This window comes from Phialemonium atrogriseum (genome assembly GCF_030411735.1).
Source record: "Phialemonium atrogriseum strain 8032-3 unplaced genomic scaffold QBC33scaffold_2, whole genome shotgun sequence".
Classification (NCBI taxonomy): Eukaryota; Fungi; Ascomycota; class Sordariomycetes; order Cephalothecales; family Cephalothecaceae; genus Phialemonium; species Phialemonium atrogriseum.
This window is the reverse complement of record NW_026848139.1, coordinates 950,965-970,998: the sequence shown is the minus strand read 5'-3', so window position 1 is coordinate 970,998 and position 20,034 is coordinate 950,965. Positions and strand designations below refer to the sequence as shown.

Below are 20,034 nucleotides of genomic sequence, written 5' to 3'. Positions count from 1 at the left end.
TCTCCTCCATTCCCCAAAAGTAACGGAATTTGTCTGCCACCAGCCATGATAACTCCAAGGGCCCGCGCACACCTGGGCTGTTGGTCTTCAGTGGCGATGGGTGTCAGGAATGAGTTGGGGATGGGTCCTGTTGAACGTGAGTCATGTGAGCCAAGCCTTCACTGGACAGTTACGTGCTGTAAGCTGGGAAATGGCCGTCGCTGATTGGCCAATCGGTTGCGGTATGAGGTACGCCGAGAAGTCCGCGCCCCCTGACTGTTTTTTTTGCACGGCTTCAATTCGACGCTGGGAAACCGGGTGCTTGGCACTTGGCTATCTCCGACTTCGGGGAAGCTATATAACTCTTATCGTCCCCCAAGTGGAAAATCTCCATGGATTGAACAGCATCGTTCGTTTTGTGAAGCTAGTAGTCTTTCTTTTTGCTCAAAGCTCACACCTGACTAAACTGACTCCCGTCAGCCTGGACAGCTCTCTCTCTCAGTCCAACTGCGTCCGCGCTTCCTTGAGTGGCCTTGCGATGCAGACGAGCGTGGATTACTCCCTCGGTCAACCAGACTCGCCTTCACAGGAGTTGAAGCTCCAGACAATACCGCAGCCTCGCCAGCGGCGGTCCTCATGGATATGACGGCCAAGGCCCAGAAGAAATGGAACACCAAGAACCTTGGCCTACGGCTGGTAGCTGACGCCGTCAGCGCAGTTTCCGCCGCGGCAATGGTAGCTCCGGTGATATCCATCATTGATCGGTATGTGCGATTCCGTGAAGACAAGCAAGGTATCCGCGAACATCATAAGCTAACCTGCCCTCCCCCTCTCAGATCCATCATGGAAAACGCCTCAGGTCGGCGAAGCATGAGCGCCTGTCTCAGAGCATCCTTCGGCTCCCTTCTCCGCCGCCCGCACACCCTCATCTTCTCGCGCCCGTTCGCCCTCATCGTCATGGTCTACGGCGGCACCTACCTCACCGCCAACACCCTCGACACGGCCATCTCGACGACGCAGTCCCGGCCGGCGACGCACGTCAGCACCGGCACGGCCAAGTTCCTCGGCCCCACGGCCGCCAACGTCGGGCTGGGCATATACAAGGACCAAGTCTTCGTGCGGCTATTCGGCCCCGCCGGCGCCGTCCCGCGGCCCGTCTCCCTGCCCTCTTACCTCCTCTTCACCCTCCGCGACTGCCTGACCATCTTCGCCTCCTTCAACGTCCCGCCGCTTCTCGGGCCCATGCTGACGGACCGCCTCGGCGACGCCGTCCAGCGCCACGTGAGCGGCCAGACCGTGGCGCAGTTCGTCGCCCCGGCCGCCGTGCAGGCGCTCAGCACGCCGCTGCACCTGCTCGGCCTGGACCTGTACAACCGGCCCTACGCGCCGCGGACGGCCGCGCCGAGCTTCGCCGAGCGACTGGCCCTCGTGCGCAAGAACTGGGCCGCCAGCACCGTGGCCCGCATCTGCAGGATCGTGCCCGCCTTCGGCGTCGGCGGCGTCGTCAACATGAAGGTGCGGAGGGGGCTGATGGACGGGCTTGTGTAGGCGTCTATCAGGGTTGCCCCCTGAGCGGCGCGCTATCCGTTTCTTCGTTTTGTGGCTTGTAAATTTTCTTTGGGGGAGCCTTGTTTTGTGACGAGCGGCTTCGAGGGCGAGAGGCGTTTGGTTTTGTCTGTTTTTCCTTCTCTTTTTCCTGGCAGCATACTGGTAGCATAGATGCATTTGAAGACTTACATGTGCGGATTTCTAGATAGATAAGATAGTTATAGAGGATCTAATGGGTGGTTGGTAGATAAAACGAGAACGATGGCTGTAACGATAGAATATACTATTGCAACTCTTAACCATGGGACTTGAGCCGTGCTATATATAAGTGCCTGTTACTCCGAACCCAGTGCCAAAACCCCCAGGTTTCATAGGAACCCGCTCTCTTTGAGCACCCTCACAAGCAGGTCCTCTGCCTCTTGTTGTGGGGTTCGGTACGATCGCCCCTCGCCGGTGTCGATGAAATTCTCCCAGAACTTCAAGCCCTCGATGCCTTCCTCGCGACAGAACACGCCCCTTTCCTCGGCCATCTCGAGTTCCTCCTCGGCGACACCAATGCTCCAGCCGAACCTCTCGGCAGCGTCCCTGGCAGTAACCCCGCGGCCGAACTCTTGCCAATCCCACGCTACCTCTCGGTCGGGCGGTACGGTGCGGAGCCCACGTATCCACGTTAGAAGCGACTTGATAGTGGCGTCGTCGGTGCGGTCGCGACTCTGGACAACCATGACACCCGACTTGAAGGTTCGCAAGCGGACGGGAAGCTTCAGCTTCTCCCACAACCGCGCAGCTTTCTCGAAGTCGTTCGGGCTCACGAGCTCGACACCACCTCTGGCGCGGTTGAACATGGCCCACAGATCGACGAGGGAGATGATGCCGCCGGCCCTCTTGAGGACGCCCCGCGCGTCGTCTGTGAGGAACTCGGCGAGATTCCGGGCCAGCTCGGACAGATAGAGCGAATCATCACCTCCTCCGACAATATCTTTGGTGGTGATGAGGCCCAGCTGCATTGCCGACTCGGCAAGGAGGGCATTCTCGGATGCGCTGCTCCCAGAGCCGCTCTTGGCTTGCCGAGCGAACGACTCTGCGAGGGCGACCACCTCCTTGGCCGATGCCATGAGGGCTTCGAGATCCTCAAAAGCGGTGCCAATAACGATCTCGTTGTTCTTGCGCCTGTCGAGTCCTCGTTGCTCTAGGCCTGCGATGCCGGCCGTCCTTACTCTGTCGGCCTGGCTCCCAGTCCCTTGGCCCGGCCTTGTCGCCGATGACCCGTCGGTGGCCCCCGTGGAAGAGTATGCATCGCCGGGACGGTTGGACCTGGGGATTGGTGGTGCCCCCTGCAACAGCCACTTCCGCTGCGTCATAGACCCCTTCAATCGCTCGTAGAAGATCTTCTCACCCCCGCCGCGGAACGAGATCTTAACATTGTCTGGGTTATCCGAAGTTGCTTGTAGATTGGCGACAGGTGAGTTGAGTACGGCCCCAGGGGATTCGGTGCGCGGTCGTGTCTGGGCAAGTTCGGCAGGCACATGGCGCGAAATCAGGGGGGCTCCGCAGATCTCGCAGGCGAGGAGGGAGGGATGGTTGAGAAAGGTGCACCGGGGACATTGAAAAGAGGCATCCGGATCTGATACCTGTAGAGACCCGTTTGTTGCAGTAGACACATGAACCTGGGCTGCGAGTTCCGACTGCGGCCGTGGGCGGACGGGAAGAGGTGTACACAGGCTCGGGTCAGCAGCCGCCGGCTGGCGGTTGGCGGCATTAGAGATGGCAGCCTTCAAGATGTGGGTCAACGCTGGCTTGATACCGCAGGCCAGGCAAGGGGGAAGGGGGATATGGGCGTTTGCGGTGGCGGGATCAAAGTTTGAGGGCACAGGGTTTGAGAAGCTGCAAATGGTGCAGACCCAAGTTGCTGTGCTGGCTTTGGGAGCCTCGGCGGGTGGCGCTCGGAATGGGCTATGCGGTTGTTGCGACGGCGAGGCCGCATCGCTTCTTGAGGGAGTCGTCCCGAGGGCAGGGGAGTTTGACCGCAGGGAGGCACGTTTTGTTGGCTTTGGGATCAACGTGACCTTTGGAGAAGACTTCAAGAATCCCAATCCGGCCTAAGTCATATCTCTCAGTACCAATCCGAGGATCTGTATCTGCAGGTTTCCAGCCTTACATAGAACTCATATCGCTCTACATCCTTTAGATCCAATGCAACCGAGTGTTTCCGTGGCTCGGCTTTGTCGACATAACATATTCGATGTGAGGTCAGATACACCTGGCCATTCTGCTGGCTGGGAAGCTTGTACTTTCTAAGAAGAGAGAGAGAGAAGAGAGAGGTTAGCAAAGGGTGACAGAAGCAGGCACACGACACACTGACCCCTCATAGAGGCCCACATTGTCCTGGACAAAGAAGAGAACTTCGTCAGGGAGATAGGAAGGCCGAAGAGCCGTCGTCAGATCGATCTGCTTTAGAAACATCCGTCATAGTCGTGGGAATGCTGTCCCAAAGGTCCTGGTGAAATGAGAAGGCACCAGCATAGTCTTGCTCATTGTTCTGCAAGAGAGAGGCCAGCATCTGGCATTTTTAGCTTCATTAACCCGTAGGGCTGCCTTCTACAGTAATGGGGGGGTGGACCTCAGCAGGGTCGACAGACAGCGATAGCAGGGAAGTGAACGATTACGTACTCCATCTCAGGCCGGGATATCTTTTGTGCGGTTATTTGTTTGTTAGGTACCTAGGTATATGGCTCCTGCCTCCACTATGGTAGACCCGGCCCAGGTGGCTACAGGTCCATATTGGGCTAGGTAGAGAGTGGACGTGACTTGACCGCCTACAAATTCGAGTCCCGTCCATCATCCATCCCTACCTACTTTCTATCTCACCCACCACCTCTTTATTCGACCAGACCCTAACCCATCGGCAATATCGTCCACGGTTTGTGATAGAACACCATCACGTCGTTGCCGAATTTCCTGCATTTCCCGCACCTCCCTGTAATCACCCTGTTCGTGGATTCGGGATCCTTGAACTCAAATTCTCACTCCAGACCCCGCCCCGGGCCCTACCTAGTACATGCAAACAGTATGATGCCGACGTGGTCACCCGCAGCCGCACCGCCTCCGCCGGGGGCCAGGCCTCCTCCAGGCTTCAACTATCCTATCAGTGAGTAATTTCCTCCCATCACCCTGTAAACACACGGGGTATATTTTCTGTCTTATTTTCTGTCTCACTTTGTTTGTCCTGTTTCGCCTTTTCTGACATGTCCTCAGTCCCATCATATACCGCTGTTCAGGTCCGCCAGAGCTTTGGTCCTACCTATACCCAACCACCTCCCCCTGTGAACCCTTCTGCCCCATCTCCGGATAGCGCTAAGCGGAAGATCGACTGGCCTGATGCGGTTCGCAACTATGTTCAACGATCTTTCCTGCCCCACAACATGGATCCCCTCGTCTCACGCCAGGAGATGGAGACCAAGCTGAAGGAGACCATCTCCCAAGCTAATGATAGCGGCGTCATGTATTCTGTCAACTGGGACTCGATGCCACTGCCCCAGCAAATGATCCGAGAAGAACAGACCAGAGCCTTACTGTCCCAGCAATATCAGCCCCCTGCCCGAGATGATGGCTCGCAGACTAGGAGTCCCGCTGCCAGTTCCAAGAAGAGGAAGTCGTCGGATATTGGCGATCTGGATACGGCATCTGTAGCCCCTCCCTGGAGATCCGTTGCCGAGCCTCGCCCGTCTCTCCAGGACCGTATCACCAACCCATCACCGGACAAGCCGCGCCAGCCCACGGTGGATGCAGTGTCCAAGAACACGAGTAAGTTCCAGAAGCAGTTGGAGAAGCGACAGAAGCGCTTCGACGGTGGCTACAAGTCCACATATCGGTCGCCAAGCCCTCCTCCCACCGCCGGACCCGTTATCGGCACCTGCCAGGATCTAGAGAAGCCGTATCTCCGCCTGACTTCGGCTCCAGTGCCTGCCCAGGTCCGCCCGGAGTCCATCCTGAAGCAGACCTTGGAGCTTCTTAAGAAGAAGTGGCGGAAAGAAGGCAACTACTCTTACATTTGCGACCAGTTCAAGTCGATGCGCCAGGACCTTACCGTGCAGCGCATTAGGGACGATTTTACCGTTGCCGTCTATGAAATCCATGCCCGTATTGCCTTGGAGAAGGGGGATCTTGGTGAGTATAATCAGTGCCAGACTCAGCTGAGGGCACTGTATCAGATGGGCCTCAAGGGCAGCCCCGTCGAGTTCAAGGCGTACCGCATCCTCTATTTCATTCACACAGCGAACCGCACTGCGTTGAACGACGCTTTGGCAGATCTAACCACAGCAGAGAAGGAGGAGCCCGCCATCAAACATGCCCTGGATGTTCGCTCGGCCTTGGCGCTGGGTAACTACCATCGATTCTTCCAGCTCTATCTGGATACTCCAAACATGGGCGCCTATCTCATGGACATGTTCGTCGGCCGCCAGCGCCTCGCTGCTCTCTGCAACATATGCAAAGCGTAAGCCCCCCCATCCATCCCCCTATCCATCCCCCTATCCATCCCCCTATCCATCCCCCTTACCACCTGTGTGCGTCCCAATACATGTCGCTAACAGACAGTCTAGGTACAAACCTGACGTGAGACTGCGGTTCATCACTGAAGAACTCGGTTTCGAGTCCGATCCCCAAGCGGCACAGTTCATCATCGATCATAACGGTCAGCACCTCCTTGAAGAGCGGAGCGACCATATCGCTTTCCTGGCTGGCAAAGCTGGGTCGCTCTTCGAAGTTTCCAAGACCGCAGCCTTCCGCAGGGTTGACATCAAAGGTCAAATCTGATTGACCATCTGCTGGCCCTCTCTATCTTGTCTTTTTTACTGTTCCGCTGCTGTTTCGCTCTCTTCTTTTCAACGCCATCGACGTCGATCGAGCTGCATCCCGTTCGTAGATTCCTTCCAATCCTAGTGAGGAACATGCGGGGGAGGCACACGTCTCAACTCGCAGCCTACTTACTGGCTGCTTATCACTGTCGACCCTTTGACGTTGACGAGGACCTTGCGGTCCACCATTCCTCAGCCGGACCGGGCGAGGCGATTCGACACTTGCAACCTTTGCAACCCCATGAGTCGGCGGCACCGGCTGCCTTTGTTTTCTCTGACTTTCGATAATCCAGCTTACCCAACACACTAGTACCCACAACTCCTAACGATGGGGCATTCATACCCCCCGTTGCGGAAGCTTCCTTCTTACGAGAGAGCCTCTCCGTGGCTACGAAAGTTTATCCGCGAGGACTCGAGATGGCCGTCGGAATCCTCCGGCCGAGCCTCTTTGAGGCTGACGCTGGATCTCACATGATCTTTCATGTTCGTCGATTCGGATAGGAAGGGCATGCGTGGCCAAAAGAGGGGGGCGGGGGGCGGCAGGTATTTGGTTTGGATTGCAAGGTTGACTACGTGATACCACTTGCATTTAATTGTCTTTCGGCGTTTGGAACATAGAACGAGGCGCCTCTTGCTCCTCCTGGAAAGGCGTTGGGGTGGATCATGATGCCCGCGAAAAGTCGCGCGCAAGAGTCTTGAAGCAAAGTCTTAGGCTCCAGAGCAGGACTCCCACTCTCCAAGATGGCAAACATGCCAATGAAATGGGACAGGGAGAATAATCCAAAGAAAACGTCAGATTATGTCACATCATTCGGTTCCACTTCGCAAGCGTGTTTTGTCCAAGTATTGCCGTACGGTATGTGCTAGGGCATCTCTTGAAACCATGGCATCCCCCCCTTTACCTCTCTCCCAAGAGCCATGTCGACCTCTTCTTCAAGTCAAGCGTAACTGAGGTAGGTATCTGGACAGACGAAGGGCAGCGATTGCCATTTGATACGCAACAGGCTAAACATAGAAAGAGGGCACACCCACACTCACCTGGCACTTGGCAGAAGCTCAAACCAGGTCGGCGCGGAAACGGGCGTGCCAATGACTGCCGTTTCAGAGCCGGCGCCGGGTTTCATGTTGCCTGTGCCTGGCGATCGGGACGGGCTGGATCCGAAGGTGTGGGGAGAGAGGGCATGCATGAACGCGTACAGTACATACAAAATGCTGGTGATGATGTGTGATTTGGAATTATCTCTTCCTCTTGTTATTTATATGACAGTCCCCTTTTTTCCGACGTCTCCGGGGTTGCTCACCCCCGGGCCGGGTGACTGTTCGTCATTGGGCCGGTGTTTCCAACAACCACCAGGAACACGGTATTGTGGCTGCTTCTGGAAGCTTTCTGATACCTCGCCTTATCCCGCGTCCCCAACCAAAATAATGGACGGGATGGTAGATTGAGGGGTGTTTCCATCCATCGGCAGCCGGCGACCACCTATCTTCTTGTCCTTGGGGTCGCATGCAGGTCGCGAATCGATCGCTTGCCTTGGATAGTACTGTAGGTACATGCCTGTGTTTTCTGTTGGTCGAACACTCAACACAGGGAGAGCACTGCCATTACATGTGACGTCACATTCCACCATGTCTGCGCTTGACCTGGCCGAGTCAAGCACTTATAGCTTCATGACAAGAAAGGTAGGCAGGTGTGGTCTAGTTGTGGTCTAATTGTGTTCTTGCACCTGGCCAAGACCCATGTCTCGCCTATGCATATGGCAGGAGTGCATGTTGACAGGTGAATGGGGTGCCCCAGGTTACTACCCGTTTTGCAACCCCTCATCGCATATGGATAAGGCACTTCACTTTACCCTGGGTTCACATCACCATGGTCCATGGATGATGGAAGGGCCGGACAGGCGCACAAGCCATGTCGATCGGGCTGATCGTCCTGGTACACGTAGGCTAGATTCCAACGGCTGCAGTGGGGTGGGCCGGGTCAGGAGCGTTCCAGAATGTCCAAAAAGCAATCTCGCAGCCAGGCCTGCCGATGGCAACCGCAAAATTTTGCCATGGCGAGAAGTGGGAAAGGACAAGGGCGGAAAACCAAGGAAGTCTAGGCAATGAACAGAATAGACAAAATAGACAGAATACGCGCCGTATTGGTAAGCTCATGAGAAGTGGCAAACAGGCATGCAGAGCGACGCGCGCGCGCGCGTTAGACCCGCCGAACCAGGAAGTGGCAGTACATACCTACTGATTAGAGCGACAGCTGAGAGCAAGGGCAAGGGGGGTAGGAACGCCTCCTCGCAAAAACTGGGCGACAGAGAGAGCATTCCTCTGGGGGTAGGATTTTCGGTGGCTTTCCCTGGCGGCTTGCCCAGTCAGTCGCACTCACTCATCTGCTCGCCATGGCGAATTGTCACACGACAGGACAGCACGAGAAGGACCTGCATTGACGAAGTGACGCAGGCTTGCGCAAGAGGCCTCTCAGTGGCAAGGATTCCGCACCCGAGGACAACGTCGGATCGCCAGAACCGCCCTGCGCCGTCCCCTGCAACACAAGGTTCGGTGGGGAGATAGGGGGGTGTGGATAGGGCCCAACCTGAGGGAAGCCCTACTACTATGCAGTAAGTACTCTTGGTACTGTACATACAGAGTAGTAGGATGCAAATGCGACCTGTGAGGCCAGGGGCCTTCCCAACCTGCAGCTAAGGCTTGACTGCAGCGGTGCAGCCCTCGTGACGGATAGCCACTGCAAATTTCTAGGAACGGCGGCGACATGGCGATCGAGGGGAGGACAGGCAAGGAAGGGTTCAAAGCCGCCAAACTTTGCGAGGCCATCTAGGAGACTGGCAGACTGTTTATGCTGAAGCCTTGGATGCTGCAGCTAGCCTAATTTACATCCAACAGGCCAGGGAACGCAGGGAACGAATACATTTCAAGTCATTTCCGGGAAAGGAGGCGACACCGATGCCATGTGATGATGGGCTGGCGGGCTGGCGTGTGACTCGGGTGCCTGTTCAATCGGGTCTCCTTGCTGGACTCTTGTTGGACTATTTGGTCTTCCCACGGCCATAGCTGAACCGCCAGGGCAGGTAAGCATGCCTGGCCTACTCGTCTACTGTCAAGTCAGCGCAGATTATTGGTGATTTATGGCTGGCATTGCTCAGTGGGTAGGTAGCTGCCGGCGGGCATCCCTGTGTCTTTCTTCACGTCCACGCAATCGCAGCTAACGGCATGAATTTCCAAGGCTACACTAGTTCATGGCGGGCTGGCTGATTGGTTGGCGGTGCTTGAACTTGTTTCGCAAGCACAGCCATTGGAATGGATGCCCGTCGTCTCTTTCTTTACCCAACTTTTCCATCTGAAAAGGAGAGAGACGTTGGAGGGAGGGGTGCTATATGGAGGGGTTACCTAGCACGCCTAGGTAAGGTAGGTCTCCATTTCAACATCTAGCGCGAGCCTAGACCACTATCTAAACTGATCAAGCACAATCCATTAGGTAGGTACCTTGCCTCGGTATCCATCGCGTCCAGATGGTAGGAAATGTGGCTGGCAAACCTCGCAAATGAATGAAGACTTGACTGCAACGACATGGAACTTGGAGAAGTAAAAGAACAATGGATTGCAACGAGCAAAAGAGGGCAAGGGTTTCCTTTTCATTTTGAATATAAAAAAGAAATAAATAAACCACATAAAATAGCGACCGCAGAACCAGAGTCTGAGATGCCGAATCCACAGTACAGTGCTGCAACAATGAAGCACCTGGTAATGGCGCAGAGTGAGGCAGCCCCCCGAAGTATCGTACATGTTGTCACAAGTACCTGAGCTACATAGTAGAATGGAAGCTTCCCTGGGGTGCCCTTGAATTTAACCCACCATCCACTCATTCCACACCCCTCCCCACCCTCACCCCCCAGAAAGCAGATCCCGCGGGCTGCACTTCCACCGTCTTCCACTAGGTTGGCTGTTCTCCTCTTTTAATAGTTCCGGAGCGCCAATCTCTTCAACCCCCTCAAGGGTGCCGCCGCCAGCAAAACCCCTAACCTATGATCGGACCCGCGACATCCTCACCTGTCATTCTCGGACAACTACAGCCGAATTGGAGCCACGGAACCGACGTCCTCATCCTCTCCCGGCGAGGTTGATTGAACAAAGGGAAGCGACGCACAATCGCTTGAGGGACCCCGGACTTGCACGCGCTCTGCCCACTTTGAGGGACAAGAGGCGAGAGATATATCGGCGAGACGGAGCGCATTCCACTCGAAACCTCCAATACTCTCCTCAACGTTCGAAAGATACCCTCGAGGCATGCGATAAATACCTGCCAGCAGTAATACTTGAACCGCCGAGGATCGAAGAAAGTCATTTTTGCGCGCACTGTTGCTGCTCGAAACCCAATCCGCGAACCCCGGCCCCCATCGCACGCGGGTCGCCCGCAAATCCGCATACACACAAACCAACCAACCGTTACGCCGATTAAGAGTCATCCGAGCAGGACATCGTCCTGTGTTTAGGCGGCGTAACCTAGAAGCTTCCCGTCTGCTGTTGCTTCTCCCGCCTAGAGAGTAGGCTCAGACACCATGAAGGTTCGTCCCGAGTCTACCACGTCCAATGTTCAAGCACATGCTGCAATCCAACGCTTTCCTCCTGTTCGCAAGCTACTCTGAATTCCTGCCCGTCTCTCATTCGTCATTCGCCTCTCATTTCCTCTGCTTCTTTCCCTTCCCCTACGTTACAAACCCCTCGGTCATATCGTGACCCATCATCACGTCGCCTGCCCGCTTTTTCGACCTTGAGACTGACAGGATGCGCTTTGCGAAGGCTCTAAGGAGATCAATCAAAGGGGACAAGGACAGCAAACCCCACGGCGCCATCGCCCCCAAATCGGCCGTCGCCATTCTCCCTCCCAAAAAGGTTAGTGATGGAATCCGCTCGGTCTCGCTCGCTGCTGGTTTTTTTTTGACAGCGTTTTGTTCAGGTCATCCGCGCACTCTACGATTATGAGGCGCAATCAGATCAGGAGCTGAGTTTCTCCCGTGGAGACTTTTTCCACGTCATCGGCCGCGAGAACGACCCCGATTGGTATGAAGCCTGCAATCCTGCGCTTCCCGACGCCCGCGGCTTGGTCCCGGTCGCCTTCTTCCAGGCCCTCGGGCGCACGGAGCGGGACAGTGGCCAATCGCAACCAGATGTTGCGCGACCACCGACAACCAACAATCCCGACCATGATTCCGGGTACGCCGAGACCCCGGCGAGCTCAGTGGGAGGACCAGGCCGGCGAGCCTCCAAGTCTGGAGGCAAGTCTGGCGCTATGGTCTACGGCATTGTCATGTATGACTTTAAAGCCGAGCGAGCAGACGAGTTGGAAGCCAAGGCTGGGGAGGCCATCATCGTCATTGCGCAGTCGAATCCGGAATGGTTTGTCGCCAAACCCATAGGCAGATTGGGCGGGCCTGGCTTGATTCCAGTGTCGTTTGTTGAGATCAGAGATATGGCCAGCAACACACCGGTGCCCAACCCCCAAGATGCAGTGCGAAGGGCAGGAATACCCCGCGTCGAGGAATGGAAGAAGATGGCGGCGGAGTACAAGAACAGCAGCATCACTCTAGGCAAGTTCGAGGTAGGGTCCTCACAGCAGCCATCCGCCGAGCAGGCTATGGGCCGATTGAGTCTCCAACAAGGCAGCGGACGTATGAGCCAGGGCAATGGTGGTAATGTAAGTCGAAAAAGCTCCTGGGGTTTGCCATCTTTAAGGCTAGCATACTGACATACAGCTCAGCAACTGCAATCGCAACAGCAGCAGCAGCAGCAGCAACAGCAGCAGCAGCAGCAGCAGCAGCAACAGCAACAGCCGCAGCCAGGATATAACCCACAACGGAACACACAGCAAATACAGCCGAGCCCTTACGCGGCCAAATCAAGTTCTCAGTTGTATGGGCCGGTCTCGGCTCGCATCCCCCGGTACTGCTTCGCCGAGGAGAAGTATTGGTTTGTTATCGAAGCTGTGTTAGAAGACGGCCGTGCCTGGGAGCTTTCCAGGTACTACGAGGACTTCTACGACTTCCAGATCGCACTGCTTACCGAGTTCCCCGCCGAGGCCGGAAATACGGGGGAGCAGAAGCGAACGCTTCCGTACATGCCCGGACCCGTTAACTACGTGACCGATGCCATCACGGAAGGTCGCCTGCATAACCTGAACGCCTATGTTGGGAACCTCCTTGCCCAACCCCCTTACATATCGAAGTGCAACCTGGTGAAGCAGTTCTTTGCACCCAGGGAAGGAGACTACGAGATCGACCCGAGCGGACTCGGAGACGAGTACCGCTTATCTGGCGGGTCGCAGCCATCATCTACCGATTCTCCACAACCCGGCACTTCACGTCAGTCGTCGAAACAGAATCTGAACGGCAATGGCTACTCGGGTCTCTCAGCCGCGCCGACACGACCAGGTCCGGACGGCCAGCCGCCGATGAATAGGCAAGGGTCGTCCCTCTCTCAGCCATCTCAAACTTCTCTCTCCCCTGGTGTCCAGCAAACAGGCGCAGCCATGAAGGTCAAGCTAAGCTACGGCGGTGACATAATCGCTATCCGGGTGCCGTCCGATATCCAGTTCCGTGAACTTTACCAGCGGATTCTCGAACGGCTGAAGATCCCCCCCGGAGAGCAGGTCCAGCTATCTTATAAGGATGAGCCCACGGGCGATAAACCGCCTCTTTTGAGCGACAACGATCTCGATGTCGCACTCCAGCGAAACGAGAAGCTGCTGCTCTACGTCGAATAGGCGCGGCCCTAACCCTACCCCCAGACCTTCGTTCCGTTCCAAACCCGCTTGCTCGTTTCTTATGATGGGCAACTTCTTCTGGTGACTGCGGAGAAAACAAAACAAAAAAGCATACCCCGGCTATGGCTCTGTTCCTTCCATCTAGATTCCCACCTGCATTCCGCCGTTCCGAATACCGATACAAATATATCCCCTTGGTCTAGTACCTGGACTGTCCAAGCACACCACTTCCGCAAACCCCCCTTACTCGAAACAGCAGAGTTTTACGCCGCTTCTTTGTTCCTGGTCTGAAATGGTCACTCACATGGTCCCCCCACCCGCCTCCACGAGGTCGCACGGGGCCTTTGGGTTTTCTTTCATCGAGCTTCCAGGAAGTGCCTTTAAACCGTCCTGGACACGACCGCAAGATAGGGGATGGGATGGATCCCGGCCTCTTCATTTTTTCTCCTTTTTTTTTTTTTTTTTTTTACCGAGGAGCCACTTTATAGGGAGGGACTACCACTCACAGACGGCGTTTTTATTTTATTCCAAGTCTGTCGGCTGCTTTTGGTTTTATTTTGGCTTTTTGCAAGCTTCTTCTGGTGGGATCTAGGGCTACTTCTATCTTCTGATTCCTGGCTGAGCGTTGCTGATGAGTGATGGAATACGTCTGAGGAGGGCGCCGCGATTATAGGCTACGAATATACGACGGGGGGGTGGTTGGGGACAAGGTTTTGCGAGGAGAAGGAGGCCCCGATTGGTGGGAGGAGAGAGGGACGACGATGATGGCAAACCTTCGTCCATAAGGTGATGGATGGGTGGATATGCTACCCCGGTTCTCGTGGTTGCGGTATACTCTGAGGCAGTTAGTTGTCGAGGCAGCAAGGCATGTCATGGATGGCCTCCCCAGTCTAATACAGTTGGGGATAGCTCTTCTGTGCGGAAATCGTGAGGCCCGTGAGCTTCTTCCTCATCATAACTCTGTCCAACGTCCTTCGAAAGTGCCTGTTTGCGTAGACCCACCAGAATCCTGGGCCCGAATAGGCTCAACCGGGAAGAGTGCGGATCATGCGGGAAGGTATAAAGTAGGTAGGTAATGGTATTTTTCGTGAATCCTTAGTGTTACAAACACATCCATGATGGTGACTCCGCCCCAAAGGCATAAAATACGTGAGTCCCATGTTTCCGCAGTCCAGTCATCATGATATTAGAGACGCAACTCCTTGCAAGCAAGTCCCCCCTCCACCCCAATAAACGCCAGCATTGACTCGGCAAAGGATCTTCCATTCGCAAACAAAGGTCCTTGCCAGCTTCCTTCCCCGGGTCCGAATTATTTCGATAAGGAAAAGCCTCCGAGCGTCATTAAAACTGCCCTATCCCACCCGTCTCCCGCGGGGCAAAAAAACAGAAAAAAAGAGGAAATAATTCGATGTTCCCAATGGGATTGCACGACAGTAATCGGCCACCCAGACCAATAGGGACCAGGTCCGTCCTTCCGTGCGTTGAGTGATCCGTTAGCAAGCATACCCAGCGTATCTCAGACGACGACGTGCGTCGACAGGTGCTGCACCGCCTCCTTGATGGTGCGGAGCATCCGCTGGTTGACGCAGAAGGGGCACCGCACGGGCCGGTCCGTCATGGACATTGGCCCGCTGCTGGGGATGGGCGTCAGCGTGAGGTCCTCGCCGCCGGGGCCGGTACCCGTCGACGGTCCCGGGGTCTGCGCGAACCGCGCGCCCGTGTTGCCGTTCGCCCCTCCCGCTCCCGCTCCCGCTGCTGCCGATCCTCCCGCTCCCGCTCCGCCGCCGCCGCCGCTGCTGCCCGGCGCCCCGACGCTGCCCCTGGGACCCCCCGGCGTCGTCACCATGGCGCCCGCGGCCTGCGCGTACGCCTGGCCGGCGATGGCGCCGAGCGGGGGCAGGCCGCGCTCGGCGCGCTCGCGCTCCTCCCTGACGGCGGCGGCCTCGGTCTCGGCGTCGGCCTCCTCCTGCTGCAGGGCGCGGAGCGCGTTCTGCAGGACCACCTCGGGGTCCTCCTCGCCGTACATGGCGGCCGCCGCTGCTGCTGCTGCGGCGGCGGCGTGCGGGCCGTGGCCGCCGTCGGGGATGGAGGAGGCGGCGTGGTGCGGCTGACCGACCGAGGGGCCGCCGTTGGGCGACTGCTGGTGCTGGTGGGGGTGCTGCTGCTGCTGGTGCTGCGGGTTCTCGAGGCGGCGGACGATCTCGTCGCGGACGAGGGCGCAGGTGGAGAGGCTCGCCTCGACGCCGACGACGCGCTGGACGGCGTCGCGGATGGCCGAGGGGGGCGTCTCGGCCGAGACGCTCATGAAGCGGGGGACGGCGTCGACGAGGTAGGGGATGTCGTCGGCCGGGTTGGGGGCGGTGCCGTGGCGGCGCTGGCGGCGGATGAGGAGGCCGTAGCGCTTCTTGAAGCGGTGGATCCAGCCTGGCGAGAACTCGGGCGGCTGCTCGTCCTTGTAGCGGGGCAGCTGAGAGAAGATGGATTTGGCCTTCTCGGCGAGCTCCTCGTTGGAGGGGTGGCGGCCCGAGTTGACCATCTGCTGGTGCCACAGCAGGACCAGCTTCTCGACGTCGGGCCAGTTGCCGAACCGCAGCCGGGAGCCTGAGAGCTGGGGGTCGCCATCGAGACGCGCATATTTGGGGCTAAGAGAGTGGGAAACGGTGGACTGGCTGATGGTTTGGTCATATTGGGTCTGGAACCATTCGATGCACGCCTTGTGGCTCGGGCGCACTGTCTGTGAGTTTGCCCACCGGCGCAGCGCGCGGCGCTGGTCCAGGGTGAGCGAGTGTCGCTCCTTGGCTGTTGGCGAGTCGGACATGGCAAGAACGGCTGGCCCCGGGCCCGGACCTTTAGTGAGGCTGGGGCTGTCCTGTTTAGGGGAAGTTAGAGGAATATGCGATGAAAACTGCCTAGCCGAGTTTGCCCTTGATGATTGAATTTAATTTTCGAGGATTGAATGATGGTTCGAGATCGTTGTAGTGAAGGCGGGAAAATTTGGTTAAGGGAGGTTTGAGGGGGAAGACGTGGAAAAGAGGTGGCGGAAATCCATGGCCCGTTTGTGCGTGGGGGAGGAAGTGCATAAATTATCGAAGAGAGCATGGTTCCGGCAATTAGCCGACAGAAAAGCCATTTAAACAACCATGCATAAATCTAGCTGCCGCTTGGAAAACTGCATTTATGCGCCCCGTGTTTCCAATCACTTTCCAATTACACGCCACGCCTACAGGCTAGGTACCTAATTATGTACACCCTAGGAACATTCCTAGCATCCCACATATGTGAAAGCCACACACATTCTTCGGTACTACCATGTAGAGTAACTGCAATAAAGTTGAAGCATTTCTAACTCCCATGGTTGTACGACCGGGGAACTATTGGAATCTATGGTATAGTCTGCATTTGAAAACAATTAGAACATGACAGTGGGAAGGTCATGTATGTGAACAAAATGATATTGAGAAAGCCTATCACAGTACGGATGTAGATTGATGTGTACCACAGTAATTAGGTAGCGCGAATCGTGTAATAATAAGGGGGCCCCTTTATCAGAATCTCGCCAGGTTTTACTTTACATAGGTAGGTACATAGCCAAGCCAAGACACTCATAATCTCCTAGCTTGTCAAGAACTTCCATATAGCAACCATTACTCTATATAGCGCAACTGCATTAGAGATGGTTTACCTGATTCATTGCTACCCACCCATCTGGGGACTATACTAGAATTGCAGAGTTGGACCATATGAACCTGAAGGCATGTAATTCTCAGTCACTCAATCTCAGAGCCCCCTGGTTTATATACGTCCGTCTACCGGCCATCATCGAATTGCAGGCTGGCCATTGGCAGGTCCTAAGGTGATAGTCAATGATTTCTGATGAGTAGCAGCTGTAACTTGCACTTGCAGCTGATCAACAATATCAAGGTGCATCCCACGACAGGAGAGTGATTATATCAGCCGACGACCGAAATAAGTTCGTGGCTCGTAGCAATGACTTGGCAAGGAGGCAAACCTGGCGAATATCAGGGGCTGTTTCCCTTACCTTGCTGTTCCTCGACACTTGAAATGATACGCTTATATTCATATTTCCCTAGGAGAGCTGTCAACTCGGCTCGTGATAGGAGTCGAGTTTGGTCCCTCCAAGATGACCTTTCAAGGTCTCGAGGCGGTTTATATAGAACATTAGACCCAAATTCCAAATTAGACTTAAATACCTACTGAGGACATGGGGGTACTATCAGCGTGACAGTGCGATCAGCTTACTTCAATCTCTTAGTTACCATGGATCTTACCTTGGTCATTGTATTGTACATACAATGTTACGGTCATGCTTAGAGTGTTGTGCATCCGCGACCTATTGGTTATCTTACCTTGTAGCTTCAGCTAATCAAATATGAAATTTAAGCATACATCGACTGGTAAGAAGAAATACAGGCGAGTTGGTCCGACTCTGCTGCCAGGGTGTGCTTTGCGGGCTTCTCGGCTAGGAAATGGAAATCACTAATGATTATCTCATGGTATTGTCTCCTTAACAGCTAGGCGTAGAGTTCGGGTGAAGCGCAATCTGGACGTAATACCGTCAGAACTCAACGTCGACTGTCTGGGAAAGATATAATTGTCGTTATGCACGGGGTCCCAAGGGCCAATGACACTATGCCATAACGGACGAAGCCTAACAGGATCAAGTCGTACACGCTCTGGATTAGGTGGGTTTAAACAGCCAAAATGAAGGTTGAGAAGTATAGGTTAACTAGGTATGTCATTAGGATTCATCATTACCAACCAGCATATAGACCTCAGCCTATGGTACCAATTTAACTCCAACCGCGGATTCCAGGGGTCCTGGCTATCCAAAATCGAATCCCATTTTCCACCATACTCCATGAAGGCTCACTTCCGGTCCAACGAAGAAGGATTTCCTTATTCCCAACTTGGACAACTTTTTCTTCCGAGTGCGATGGTCCAGCCAAGTGAAACTCGCGGCGTCAACTCGAGAGCTCCCTAATACACGCACACACACACACACACACACACACACAAATACCCGCGAATTAGACAATCGCACTTCCGAATCAAACGCCGGGCAACTTGCCCATCACCTGCCTGGCTGCAACGTCGCGCATGAGCCCGACGTTCTCCAGCAGCTCGTTCCGCTCTTGCTGGAGCGTCAAGCTCTCCTGCTCGAGCGACGTGATGCGCTGCCTGGCCATCTCCAGGACCTCGGCCTTGCTCAGCCGGCGGTCGTCGCCCGCCCCCGCGCCGCCCTTGACCTGGCCGCCGATGCCGCCGCCCGGGCCGTGCTCGTTGTCGGCGGGCAGGACGGCCAGCAGGCTCTCGAACTGCTGGTTCAGGCGGTTGCGGTACTGCTTCTCGACGAGGTTGTGGCTCTGCCTGGCCCGGCGCTCCTCGGGGGTCAGGGCGTCGTCGTCCTGCTCCGCGATGGGCTGGACGGACTGGGCGGGCGACGGTGGCTTGGGCCTGCGGCAGGCAGTCCGGAGTTGGGCCTTGGGGCTCTCGCCGGGTGTGATGGGTGTCAAGGGCGCCTTTCCCGCCGATTTGCTTGCCTTGGATTTGCTGCCGGGCTTTGATTTCGACTCGGCCTTGGGCTTGGCCTTGGAATGGCTTGGGGGAGTCGTGTCCTTGGCCTTAAGCTTGCCTCGCATCGCATGCTCTGACACATCGGAGCAGGCTCGTTTCGCAGGCCGTGATGAAGCGATGTTGGCGGAGCTTTCTGATGCCTGGTAGTCGTCGGGTCCCCCGATGCTGTGTCTCTTCTTGATCGGGCCACTGCTGGAAACTGGGGAGATGGGTGAGACCGGCGTCTTGTAGTAGTGCCCGGTATCCGGATCCGAGGCTTTCCTAACCCCGGCCGAATAAGTCGCAGGCGCAGCCGAATAAGATGTTGCCGAAACACAGCCATCTCCCGGCCACTCCATCAGGCTGCTTCCGGACGAGGTCCTGTACTCTGAGCTGGCGGAAGTTGAATTGCCCGACAAGGTAAAATTGCCGTAAGATGTCTTGTCATCAAGACAGGCGCCCGGGGGGTAATCCAGGTTAGAGAGGTCACCGTCCGCAGTTGCCCAAGGCATGAAGTCAAATCCGCAGCCGCCGTTAAGCTCGGCGTCCGTCGGAGACATGGAAACCTTTGAGATGGAACATGTCAGCGCACATGATATGGTAGTTTACAGGACTGCCGAACGTAGAAGCCCGGAATCTAGGCACACCGATGCAAGAATCCGCCAAGGCTTCGAGGGTATGGCCCCTGGGTTGGGCAAACCCATCATCGAAAGGAGAGTGGCAGGGCGGGGTTAGAAGTCGAAAAGAAACCCCTTGTAAGAGGAGCCGATGGACCTTACCTTGCTCATATCCAGACCCAGCTCATCGGTAAAATAACCGGAAACTGAACCTACGTCCATGGCGAAGATGTGCACGAGGACTTGACTTCTAATCTGTAAGAGTGGCTTGTGTTGGTTAATGAGAGGTTGCTGATGCCGCTTGAACAGACCAACACCCCAGGGTTGTGCGGGGTTGACGGGATGGATGTTGATGTGACTAGTTCGACTTCTTCAACCATTTATTAATCGAGTCGTAGCGATCCTTTATATAAATCATCCCAGACATTCTTGGCCGCTCCCTGGGCGTATCTTCCTCTCCTCCTTTGAGTGGCAGCTTTAGTCGACTGGATTGGTGACGAAATGCAGCCGAGACCTAAAGACGCAGGGATCTAGCAGGATTAAACCCAATATACCTAGTCTGTGGGATGCACAGCACCCAGGTAGGTATGTACTCCCAATTAGATGCATGATGATACAGGTACAAATGATTAGAGCGTGGGAGAGAGTGCAGACGAAGTGCAGAGTACCCGCCAGCGCCGTTTAGGGACCTCCA

General features: G+C 55.7%; 6 protein-coding genes across 6 annotated transcripts; 4 read left to right on the top strand and 2 right to left on the bottom strand.

Moving 5' to 3' along the window:
• Positions 1–761: 761 nt before the first annotated feature.
• QBC33DRAFT_524173 (uncharacterized protein) lies at positions 762–1,826 on the top strand. Its single transcript, XM_060426711.1, has one exon. The coding sequence runs from the start codon at positions 823–825 to the stop codon at positions 1,525–1,527; it is 705 nt and encodes a 234-aa protein (XP_060287818.1). The 5' UTR covers positions 762–822; the 3' UTR covers positions 1,528–1,826.
• On the bottom strand, positions 1,751–4,162 carry QBC33DRAFT_524171 (Vps36-domain-containing protein). The gene is made up of 3 exons (XM_060426710.1): positions 3,890–4,162; positions 3,686–3,821; positions 1,751–3,626 (listed from the first exon to the last, which is right to left on the bottom strand). Exons 1-3 carry the CDS (start codon positions 3,988–3,990, stop codon positions 1,896–1,898), a joined length of 1,968 nt encoding a protein of 655 aa, XP_060287817.1. The 5' UTR covers positions 3,991–4,162; the 3' UTR covers positions 1,751–1,895.
• A 321-nt stretch (positions 4,163–4,483) lies between these two features.
• QBC33DRAFT_157972 (SAC3/GANP domain-containing protein) lies at positions 4,484–6,557 on the top strand. The gene is made up of 3 exons (XM_060422219.1): positions 4,484–4,675; positions 4,783–6,022; positions 6,129–6,557. The coding sequence occupies exons 1-3, from the start codon at positions 4,597–4,599 to the stop codon at positions 6,340–6,342; spliced, it is 1,533 nt and encodes a 510-aa protein (XP_060287816.1). The 5' UTR covers positions 4,484–4,596; the 3' UTR covers positions 6,343–6,557.
• A 4,617-nt stretch (positions 6,558–11,174) lies between these two features.
• QBC33DRAFT_554765 (putative scd2 ral3 protein) lies at positions 11,175–13,149 on the top strand (the record flags this gene model as incomplete). Its single annotated transcript, XM_060429552.1, has 3 exons — positions 11,175–11,282; positions 11,347–12,084; positions 12,148–13,149. The coding sequence occupies 3 exons, from the start codon at positions 11,175–11,177 to the stop codon at positions 13,147–13,149; spliced, it is 1,848 nt and encodes a 615-aa protein (XP_060287815.1).
• A 146-nt stretch (positions 13,150–13,295) lies between these two features.
• On the top strand, positions 13,296–13,847 carry QBC33DRAFT_157934 (uncharacterized protein). Its single transcript, XM_060422218.1, has one exon. It carries the CDS (start codon positions 13,442–13,444, stop codon positions 13,739–13,741), a length of 300 nt encoding a protein of 99 aa, XP_060287814.1. The 5' UTR covers positions 13,296–13,441; the 3' UTR covers positions 13,742–13,847.
• Positions 13,848–18,184: 4,337 nt separating this feature from the next.
• On the bottom strand, positions 18,185–19,959 carry QBC33DRAFT_157775 (putative helix-loop-helix DNA-binding domain protein). Its single transcript, XM_060422215.1, has 2 exons — positions 19,503–19,959; positions 18,185–19,289 (listed from the first exon to the last, which is right to left on the bottom strand). The coding sequence occupies exons 1-2, from the start codon at positions 19,560–19,562 to the stop codon at positions 18,219–18,221; spliced, it is 1,131 nt and encodes a 376-aa protein (XP_060287813.1). The 5' UTR covers positions 19,563–19,959; the 3' UTR covers positions 18,185–18,218.
• Between the last annotated feature and the right edge of the window lie 75 nt (positions 19,960–20,034).

Bases quoted from the DNA above. Each gene is read 5' to 3' on its own strand.
- QBC33DRAFT_524173 (XM_060426711.1), top strand. From the start codon at position 823: ATGGAAAACGCCTCAGGTCGGCGAAGCATGAGCGCCTGTCTCAGAGCA.
- QBC33DRAFT_524171 (XM_060426710.1), bottom strand. From the start codon at position 3,990: ATGTTTCTAAAGCAGATCGATCTGACGACGGCTCTTCGGCCTTCCTAT. The intron at 3,822-3,889 runs GTCAGTGTGTCG...CTCTCTTCTTAG, and splicing joins AATGTGGGCCTCTATGAGGG to AAAGTACAAGCTTCCCAGCC. The intron at 3,627-3,685 runs GTAAGGCTGGAA...GATATGACTTAG, and splicing joins TAGAGCGATATGAGTTCTAT to GCCGGATTGGGATTCTTGAA.
- QBC33DRAFT_157972 (XM_060422219.1), top strand. From the start codon at position 4,597: ATGATGCCGACGTGGTCACCCGCAGCCGCACCGCCTCCGCCGGGGGCC. The intron at 4,676-4,782 runs GTGAGTAATTTC...ACATGTCCTCAG, and splicing joins AGGCTTCAACTATCCTATCA to TCCCATCATATACCGCTGTT. The intron at 6,023-6,128 runs GTAAGCCCCCCC...CAGACAGTCTAG, and splicing joins CTCTGCAACATATGCAAAGC to GTACAAACCTGACGTGAGAC.
- QBC33DRAFT_157934 (XM_060422218.1), top strand. From the start codon at position 13,442: ATGGTCACTCACATGGTCCCCCCACCCGCCTCCACGAGGTCGCACGGG.
- QBC33DRAFT_157775 (XM_060422215.1), bottom strand. From the start codon at position 19,562: ATGGACGTAGGTTCAGTTTCCGGTTATTTTACCGATGAGCTGGGTCTG. The intron at 19,290-19,502 runs GTAAGGTCCATC...TCCATCTCAAAG, and splicing joins TGGGTCTGGATATGAGCAAG to GTTTCCATGTCTCCGACGGA.